Source organism: Poecile atricapillus, chromosome 2 (genome assembly GCF_030490865.1).
Source record: "Poecile atricapillus isolate bPoeAtr1 chromosome 2, bPoeAtr1.hap1, whole genome shotgun sequence".
Taxonomy (NCBI): domain Eukaryota; kingdom Metazoa; phylum Chordata; class Aves; order Passeriformes; family Paridae; genus Poecile; species Poecile atricapillus.
In genome coordinates, this window is record NC_081250.1 from 43,870,460 (window position 1) to 43,880,935 (window position 10,476).

The window sequence follows — 10,476 nt, forward strand, 5'->3', positions numbered from 1 at the left end:
CGGGAAGGGCCGGCCCCGGGAAGGGCCGGCCCCGGGAAGGGCCGGCCCCGGCGCTTCCCGGCAGCTCCCGGGGCCGGGCAGAGACGTGTCGCTGGCATGGCGGATCCCGGTCGGCTGGAGCGGCTGGAGCGGCGCGTGCGGGAGCTGGAGGAGGAGCTGGCCCGGGAGAAGCGCGGGCGGGGAGCGGCGCGGGCCCGCATCGACACCATGAGCCCCGAGGTGACCGACTCCAACCCCTACAGGTGCGCGGAGGGGCCGTGAGGGCTGCGGAGGGCTCTGTCTGGATGCGGAGGATGGGGAAGAGGGAGGATGGGTCTGGGTGAAGCGGGAGAGGCACGTGGAGGTGGAAGAGGCTCGGACCGGTGGGAATCTCAGGGATGGGGCTGGGTGTGCTCAGGAGGGTGTTGGGCAGTGCAGGAGGCAGGTGCTCCGTGCGGAGCAGGGCAGAGATGCTCTCGGATTTCCCACCTGACTGGACTGTCAGGGGTGGTGGATGTCAGGGTTACTTTGTATTATCTTGCTTTGCAGTACAGGCGGGGAGAGCGAAAGAGAGGAAACCTTGTGAGTTTTTCAGCTAGGTTGCTGATTAATGGGACAGGTATTACATGAGGTCTTATCCTCATTCCTCCAAATTGCCTATTTTCGAAGTTTGTTTATAGAATTCTTGAGCTTTAGAGACCCTTTCCCTTCTAGAAATCTGATGATTTTTTGGTTTTTGTTTTGTTGATTTGGGTTTGGTTTTATTTTTCCTCAATACAAGTTGATATATGTACATTCATGAAAAATGCAACAGAGGGATAAATGTTACTTTAAAATCCTTTCAGTTATTCTCAAAACCAGATAGTCTCAATTTTTTTTTTTTTTATGTTACATTAATCTAATCAAGTCGATCAGAAAACAGTGCAAGTCTTCACTAGTTTGCTACCATATGGTTCATTACCAAAATAGGTGTCACCTTTCATTCTGTAAGTCAGGGATTCATTTAGAAAAATAGCTGTGTCCTCCTGATGCCATCGATATTACATGTACCAGAGGAATAGGTGGATGAGTTAGGGTTAGGACTCTAGTGCAAATAGGAAAGCATCTACTCTCTCACTCAGAATGTACCTAGCTGGCAGTCACAACTGCAGTGGAAACAGCAGGCTTGACTTTATTGCTTGGTGAGGTTATTTCTAAAGCAGAAGTGATTTTAAGTACCTGAAAAGCAAAATTGTTGTTAGAAACATAAAGAACATTTTCTGTGTAATGTTGCATTTTTTTTTTCCTCGTAGTCGCTTGATGGCATTAAAAAGAATGGGAATTGTCAAAGACTATGAGGTAGGATTCTATCTGTAATGAAATATTGCTTGCATTTTTTCCCTGGGAGGACCACATTTGAGATACTGATCTGTATATTATTTCTTTCTACAGAAAATCCGTACCTTCACAGTTGCAGTAGTAGGCGTAGGGGGCGTTGGCAGTGTGACTGCTGAAATGCTGACAAGGTGTGGCATTGGTAAGGTAATGAGAGTTTTATTTATTCTTCGATATCTTTTAGTAGATTGACCAGTCCTCTTTGTAAAGTATTTGATTTGATTTCACCCTGTTGATCACCAAATAAAAAAATGTTGTGAAGAAAGCACTCAAAAACAGCATTTGTGTAAACACACGTGAAGAGCATGTATTTTTATTACGCTAGTAAAATTGATTTATTTAGAACTTAATCCTGTTATGATATGGTTAATTTTTGTTTGGATGTTTGTCATTTCCATATGAACCCATCTTGCTAATCTTCATGCTGGATTACTGCAAAAGGAAAACAAAATACAGAAAAAGGTGGGGGTATTTCACATAAGAGATAGTGTCTCATATGAACCAAGTTTATCTCATGCAATTGAAATGTCGTAGTGGCATAGATGGCAAACAGATCCCTTTATCACAAGTTTGTCACGTGGCAGCAAGAATGTGATAATAGATGTGATACTGTTCATCCAGGTTAATCAGTTTAATATTCTTAGTTTAGCTCAAATAAAGAGTTAACGTTTTATTGATGTTTATTGACGAATTTTAATAACTTAACAGATTGGTTCAGTTTTCACATCCTTATGATGTTGGTACCTCTTGTATGTGAACTGAATGGATCTCTAAGGGAGGGAGTTTGGTTGGGGGAGTTTTCTATGGCTTTGGTTTTAGAATTAATTTTGTTCAAAATGCCTTGCCACAGTGCTCTGTTTGCAGAGTCTCTGGAGATTTAACACATGTTAAAACAATCTTTATTGTAGCTGCTTCTGTTTGATTATGACAAAGTGGAACTGGCAAATATGAACAGACTCTTCTTCCAACCTCATCAAGCTGGATTGAGTAAAGTACAAGCAGCAGAACACACTTTGAGGTATAACTTGGAGAAGTGGGTATCAAAATGTATTTAACGAGGACGCTGCTCCAGAAAACCAATGTTTCACTCTTAATCATTTGCAAAGGAGCATGATCTAATTTGGGAATTTGAATATAAAATGTTTGTGGGGATGACTGATACTTCAAAGACATTTTTGTACTGGCCAACAAACGTTAATGTGAGTCTACTTTTTACGTATAGCCAGTTTTGCTCAGAAGTTTGGTATAAACTATGCCACTTCCATACGTTGCAGGTTTTTTTCTTATCTAATCTGAATTTTTGACAAATATGGGTGAATTCTAGAGTTCAGACTGGAAACTTAAGACTGTAGCAACACTTGTGAAGTTAGGAAGTAGAATGCAAATTATTATTGTATTCTTTACTACTGACTCCAATTATTTCCTCCATAAGGGACATTAATCCTGATGTTCAGTTTGAAGTACATAACTACAACATCACAACGCTGGACAACTTTGAGCACTTCATGGATAGAATAAGGTAAAATCCCCCAACTTTAGCATATTGCTGACTTCTGCTGATGTGTGGTTCTATACAGCCTCATATTTTTCTTGTTGGGGCTCTTTTTCAATTTAATAACTTCCAATTGAAAACATCTGGGAAACATATGTATATGAGGACATTCCTCCCTAGATGTGTCCTCTATAGCTGGCATTTATTTCTACTGTTACATAGTTATTTTTTATGAGTGCATCTTTAGATTTCCATCTAAAACACTAGGTTTTCCATTATGGAAAACATATCAGGTCATACCTTGAATGCTCTGTAGTAGTTTCAGGTATGGTTTATAGAATGAAGAAGAAAGTAGTTATAAGTGGTTCTCATAGAGATCTGGAATAACTTACACTGTTTACAGTTTTGTTGTACAAAGATACAATTCTCCAATACTTTGTACTGTGAGTTCATACTATATAAAACAGTCTAAGATGTCCATATATTTAAATGCCAGGTTCAGCATGGTATTGTTTCTACCTCAGATCTAAGATGCTGGTTGTATTCTGTACTGCATTTGCACAACTTTTGTTAGAAATTCACTTTTCTTGGGCTTCTGTACTCTAAAGCAGTATGTTGATTGCCATGTTGGTATTTTGTTCTGCCAGAAATTTCATATAAACTTCTGATGCTTGTTTCAGTAATGGTTCACTGGAGGAAGGGAAGCCTGTGGATCTGGTTCTAAGCTGCGTGGACAACTTTGAAGCTCGCATGGCAATTAACACGGTAGGGCCACCAAAGGCATGAGCTTCTGGAAGTCCATTTTCTCCTATAAATAAAGTTAGGAATTGTGGAACTATAGAAAAGACAGGAACTTAAAAACAATCTCCTAAGAAATGTCTGCCTTGGCTTGAGAAATCTGAGCTTTTACTCAGTTCTTATCAACTCATTTAATGTGTATAAATATCACTGAAGACTTTAAAGTTACTGTCAGCTAATGGTTAGTAAAAGACTGAAGTGTCATAAACCCTGTCTTTTCAAATTACTCTGTTCAAAGGCTTGTATGCTAAATCTTACAAACTTTTAAAGATTTTCTATAGCTAATTGTATACTTTACATGACTTTTTGTATACTAAAAATGCTGTTTGTTTAATCAAACTGTTATTATTTATAGTAGCAGCCAGTGTAGGGTATATGCCAAATCTATGTTTTCTGTTACCCTTCATCTGACTTGGTCCATAAATTGCAGGCAGGGAAGGCACACAGATACAGAATTATACAGAATTATATTCTGTAGTGTGCTGTAACTGGGTCACTAATATCTATTTGTTAAAACATCTCAGGTCCTCTGGAAAGCACAAAGGGCTGGCTGGCTTCATGAGGGCAACTTTAATTCTGATTTGTCCTTTGATAAATAATTTCTATCTCTTCATGTCCCTTTTTCTGACCATAGCCTTTTTGCCTGAAAGCAGGGAGATGAATGTGTTTCATCACTCCCAGTTTATCACATTTTTGGGTTCCTTTTCATTAAACTTCTGCAGTGCTGACGTGTGTGTTTATATGTTTATAAGGCCTGCAATGAACTTGGACAAATCTGGATGGAGTCTGGAGTGAGTGAAAATGCAGTGTCAGGACACATCCAGCTGATCATACCTGGTGAATCTGCTTGTTTTGCGGTACGTGGTACTCTGCTGAGTTGCTCACTTGCCTTTCAGAGTGGGACTGGGAATGTGAAGATTAGTTGGCCTAGTGCATGTGATCCTGGCACAGCTGATGCAGCACTTTAAAATTCTTTGTGGTCTGTGGGATTTCTTGAATGCTTTTTTACAGTTTAATTTCTCTACTGCCCCTCAGTGTGCTCCTCCACTGGTAGTAGCTGCAAATATTGATGAGAAGACATTGAAACGAGAAGGAGTTTGTGCAGCCAGTCTTCCTACAACCATGGGTGTTGTGGCAGGAATGCTTGTACAAAATGTTCTCAAGTAAGTGACTGAGTTGTTGCTATTTGATGTGTACAGCAAAATATGAGAAAAAGACCCCTGAAGGAACATTTCATAATGACAGGTCTGGTTCTTGTCCATGTCTTGTTTCCTAATGGTATTGACCACATTGAACAGGGCTGAAATACACATTGCTTGAATTTTAACTAGAGCCTTTCAGTGGTAAGATATAGTTTCAGTGTTTTCCAAAGAATTTCTGTTACTGCATACACACATGCACATTTTCTTCTTAGTTCTGCATTTAAACGTGCTCTGATTTGACAGCATTAAGTTATACATAAAAAATGCTACAGCACTGACTTGTCTTTAAAATTTTGTACATGGAAACTAAATTACTTCTCTTGCCTGTGGCTGAGTTATTCTCACACACTACGAGAAGATGGGATTCTATATTGATGCAGTTATTCTGTTGCCAGCTGACTACAGCTTAACTGGTTTTAAGGCAATTACAGTGACTCTACAACTCCAGGAATCTGAAAGTGTATTCTAAAAGTTGAGGAAAAATTATTCCTTGAACAACTGAAGTTTTAGGTTTGCAGCTGCATTACAAGCTCCTTCTTTCTCTGTGTTTCTAGATACCTATTAAATTTTGGTACTGTGAGTTATTACCTTGGTTACAATGCGATGCAGGATTTCTTCCCAACTATGTCTATGAAGCCAAACCCCCAGTGTAGTGACCACAATTGCAGAAAACAGCAAGAGAATTATAAGGTAAAAATGGTTTGTGTTCATGGGTCAATTTTTTTATTTCCCTTTTCTTAGAGAACAAAGTAAGCTGCAAATCTGTAGTAAAAGAAAGTGTTTGTTGCTACTCCACTTTGCAGCATTTGTCTTCAGTTGGTTGCACATGTTTCTAAATATACAATACTTACCTTAAAGTAAAGGGTAGGAAGAAAGGTTGAGGAATTATGTAGAAGAAAATATTACTTAACTGAATGCAAACTGTTCTGTCACTCATGTTTCTGAGTGTTAATGGGTTTGGTGTTTTTTTGAACTTGGCAGTATTCTGCTTTTTTGCTCCTAAGCAGTCACCATTTAGAACTTTCTTATCTTACATATTGAAAGCAATGTGAATATCAGGCTTGATCTTCTTTGCTGTTGTTGGAAATTGGACTGTTAAATTTTGGTTAATGAGGGATTTACTTTTTGTATTTTCCCTCCAGAAAAAAGAAGCTGCAAGACCAAAAGAAGAAGTAATTGAAAAGGAAGAAGAAATAGTACACGAAGAAAATGACTGGGGTAAGACATCAGCTGGAGACTAAATGATGTTTCCAATACTGAGATTCAATTTGAGTGAACACAGTTTAGGGTACATAGAATTCTTCTAGTTCCTACTTTTTGTAACTTACACAATTACTGTTGGCTTTTCACAGGTTTTGAAAGTAATTTTACCACAACTTGATGATACGTTTTTAGTGCAATGTGCAGGTTTTAGGCTCAAAATGTAACTGCTGCTTCAATAAAATCTTTCTCAGAAGATGGTCTTAAGATGAGAGAGATATGAGAAAATGTATTAACTGCATATTCCTTTTAAATATACTGAAGAGCAGTTGTCATTTCCATAACCACTGTGCTGAGGCATCCTGTGGATTTTTACACTCCTCTGAGGGTTTCACTTTAGAAGGAATTATCTTAAGGAATGGTAAATGTGTTTTATGTAACCATTTTAAGAATAGAGATATGTGTTCTGTTTTTACATGGTATAGAAAATAATCTTATCTTACACTGGGAGAAGTGTCCTTATGGCAAAGTTTAAATGGTAAGGACAAGGAAGAGATGCCATTCTGGTTCAGAAGTTGCCTATATAGAATTATTTCATATATTGTAAAGGGAAAATATTTTGTATTGATAATAGAATGAAGTTGTTAAAGGTGTTTCTGCTTTAATTTTATTCTGTTTTGGGAAAGTACCTGCACCTTTCCTCTTACTGTGATAATTTGGTGATTAAAGAACTTTTTCTTCTAACTTTTAATTGAGTTCTTGTTTCCTTTTAATGCAAAGGCATTGAATTAGTATCAGAAATTTCCGAAGATGAGCTGAAGGCTGCATCTGGCCCAGTACCTGAGCTTCCTGAGGGAATTAGTGTAGCATATACTATCCCAGACAAGGTAACGTATTTATTTTTTATGAATTTTTGAAATACACATTGTAGATTAAATTTATGATAACAGCCAGTTTGGTTACCTTTTAAACCTAAAACGAAATTCCATCTTAAACAATTCCATTGAAACTTGACCTCAGTTCATTTGAGTTTTCCTTTTTATGGTCCAGTTTTGTCTTCCTAGGAAAGATATTTCTGTAAGTGTGGATGCTAGTCTGAATGCACTGCTGAGATGATAGGAATGCATTTGGGGGCTGGGGGAAGGACAGCAAATGTGAATTTCTAAGTTGATGTTTGGGTGGCTAATTAATTTTTACCATATGTATCTTGTAAAAGCTGTATATAGTCAAAGAGCAATGAGTATACCTGGGGAACATAGAATCTGAATGTATTACAGTAATAACATTCTAAGTCCTAGTCAAAATAGTTTACAATTGAAGTTTATAATCATTTAGGCCTAATCTCACAGCTGAGTGCCTGGTGCCAGGAAAATGGTGTGGTGCAACAACAATAAAGCCAATCTCTGGGGATTTTCCGTTTACTTGTTTTGTTGACAACTTTTTCTTCTTCCTAACAGGAAGAGAATTTAATAACTGGGGAAACAGTAGCAGAGTCTGAAGAAACCTTAGAAGAACTAATGGCCAAAATGAGAAACATGTAGAAAAACAAATATTAACTACAACTTTCATGAATTTGGATGGACACTGGATTTTGAGAAGACCAGGCTTCTTGCTTTTTTTTTTTTAATCTCTTTTGAAGCTTACCTTTAGTTTTCTGATGAAACAGAACGGTTACAAAGGCAGGAAGGACACAGACTTACATTATTTATATTCTGTTTTCTCATCATTAACTGAGCTGTGCTACTGTAAATTTTAATTTCTCAGCATTGCTAGTGTCCAGATATTCAGTGGCAAATAAAAGGACCTGGATAAACTAAAAAAGCAGGCACAGCACATTATATACCCTATCATGTGATGAGAATAGCCCAGAGATCAGGCCAAGGGAAAGATGAAATCTGTTGGAGTGGACCGAGTAGGTGAAGGGCAGATGATAATGCCTCTCTCATGTTGCTGCTCTTGATTTTCCAGACACTTGTACTTGGTTGTCATTCACTGCTCTAAAGTCTTGGCATGGATCATGCTGTGGCTACTTTTTCTGAGTAATGAGAACATCTAAGCCTTTTTCTTTGCCTTAAATATCTGTGGAATGGAATTTTCTTTATCAATGTCTTGCTAATGCTTGTCCTTAAACAGCTGCCTATGTTTTGTATGTGATGTTTTGGGTATACTGTAAGACGTTGAAGTCTTTCGTTAGTATTACAGTAGCAGACTGCATATCAGCATGCCACTACTTTGGCAGAAGCTTTTCATGACAAAATTATGAGCAACATTGTAAAAAACTGGAGATTTTGTCTACCTTTTCTAAAGTCTCAATATTATATTTTTGTTGGTTACTGGAAGTTTAGCTATAATTCTGATCACATGAGCTATATTAAGGAATATAATTCTGAGTTTGCATAGAAAATCTTCTAAAATTAGATGCTATAAATTTTTAGTTTTGCAAATATTTTCATTGGAGTAGCTCACCTATTGTATTTGTCTTAAAAACTACATTAGTAAAATCATAAAACTTTTTGCATGGCCACGTGTTAAACCAACCTGTAAGTATTTGCATCCTGGAGTGCCAGTACCCTGCAGAACTGGAAGGATCAATTTTAAATATTTTGACTGCTGTGGGCATCTTATCCAGAACTTGGTAGTTATTTCAGCCTTGGCAGTATAATACTAGTATTTCCAAGCTGGGCTCTTCAAAAAGCTTTTCCACAATGTGATGCAGCCAACACAGAGCCAGCTGTTAATGGCAGTGGTAGTATCCCACTAAAGTGCAAAGAGACAGCAATATCATGGTGGTGCTTCTGTTTCTTAGGGCAGCTGAATGATTACCTAGTTATAGTTAGTTTAAAAAATGTTTCATTTTTGAGCGAGGGTTACAAACTTCAAAATCAGTTTCCTCCACAGCTGACATCTTACTATACACATAAAAACCATCTCTGAAACCAGTGAGGGAGATTTTGGATGGGTTTTGAGTGTGGGGCACGATACTGTAAAATCAAAGTGGCTTTTTTGGATTGAGTTGTTTTAGAGAAACCAGGTTTTAGAAATGAACTGCAAAGAAAGATAGGAAATAGAATAATGAGACCATTAAAAAGGTAGATACTTCAATCTATGTTAGCTTGATCCAGCTTCAATTTACGTGTTACTTGCATTTCTGTATGACTTTCACCTTTCTGTTGGGAACAATAAAAGTCAGGCACACAGCTGGCTCTGGAGATCCTGAGGCAAATGGCTGACCCATTTCTACTCAGTTCATCCTGACTCTTAACTATGTGGCTAACATGGCTGCTATCACAGCTTCTCAAGAGGCAACTTCATGTCCACTGTTATGAAGGAATTAATACACTTCTGTGTGCCCACTTTGCGAGTAAACAAAATGGTTCCTGTGTTACTTTTAGACTTTCAACTTGTATATACTTTCAACTTGTATAAGAAGAACTTGAAATAATCAGAAAATAAATAAAAGATGATTGTATGTGTCAATAGTTAAAACTATTTAAAAATAAACAGCATCCAAAAAAGCAGCATTTAGGATTTTATTTTTTATTAAAAAGATATTTACAAGTATAATGTGCTCTAACTGTAAAACATAATAGATTATTTATTGCTTCCTTGGTTATGAACTAACAAATCAAAGTACATTGCCACGATTAAGCCCAGCTTTGTTTGTTTGGCAATCTTATAAAAGTGTTCAGTTTATACAATGTCTCATGAACATTATTAAGATGTTGATATTCTGACAGTGTAATTAAATCTCCATTTAAACTGGTGACCCTCTGCTTTGAAGTGGAGTTGTATACAGAAGTATTACCTGGCACACCCCATATATATAAAAATATACAGATGGTTTTTCCTTGCTGTCCATGAGGCACAGCTCCATGGAAGCTGCTTTGTAAGCTTTCTTTGGGTTCACAGGGTAGGCACGTGGATTCTTCACCCTCTTTGCAAAAGGCTGATGGATGGTTGGGGTCTGCTACCTTTAAAGGATCAATTTTTTATTTTGATTTTTTTCTTATTCCAAAACCAGCCCTGCAGCCTATGAGGAAGTTGGAGAGAAGCTTGTCAATGGAAAAATAGTAACAGTTCAGCAACAGTAACTTTAAGGATCTAGAAAGTAACTGCTTACTTAAACTAGGAATAGTAGGGGAAACTATTTAGGAGAGGAAGATGTATCACTGTTAAAATCAGAACAGCCATGACAAGCTAGACCGCACATCTGGTAATTCTTTAGAGGAATTACCAGGTCTAAGAACATCAGGCAACATGAACACACAAGCTGAGTAGGCTGAGGTTTTGGGGGATGAGGGCGTTTGGGTTACTTTTGTTTGGAGTTTTTTGTATGTTTGTCTGTTTTTCCTTTTGCCCCTCTTCTTAGTTGGTGACAATCCTGCAAAGAACTTTCCCATTTTCAAAACTTTTCAAGGTGGCTGAAATAGA

The 10,476-nt window shown here is 37.8% G+C and overlaps 1 protein-coding gene across 2 annotated transcripts; it reads left to right on the forward strand.

Moving 5' to 3' along the window:
- Positions 1–8,907, forward strand: UBA5 (ubiquitin like modifier activating enzyme 5). Of its 2 annotated transcripts, XM_058831175.1 has the most exons (12): positions 1–242; positions 1,272–1,317; positions 1,411–1,500; positions 2,262–2,371; positions 2,786–2,872; positions 3,526–3,610; positions 4,396–4,500; positions 4,679–4,806; positions 5,400–5,535; positions 5,988–6,063; positions 6,826–6,932; positions 7,503–8,907. In XM_058831175.1, exons 1-12 carry the CDS (start codon positions 97–99, stop codon positions 7,584–7,586), a joined length of 1,200 nt encoding a protein of 399 aa, XP_058687158.1. In that variant the 5' UTR covers positions 1–96; the 3' UTR covers positions 7,587–8,907. The 2 variants fall into 2 exon arrangements, with proteins under 2 accessions (XP_058687158.1, XP_058687160.1); XM_058831177.1 differs by lacking the exons at positions 1–242; positions 1,272–1,317 and having other exon boundaries at positions 1,409–1,495.
- Positions 8,908–10,476: the final 1,569 nt, after the last annotated feature.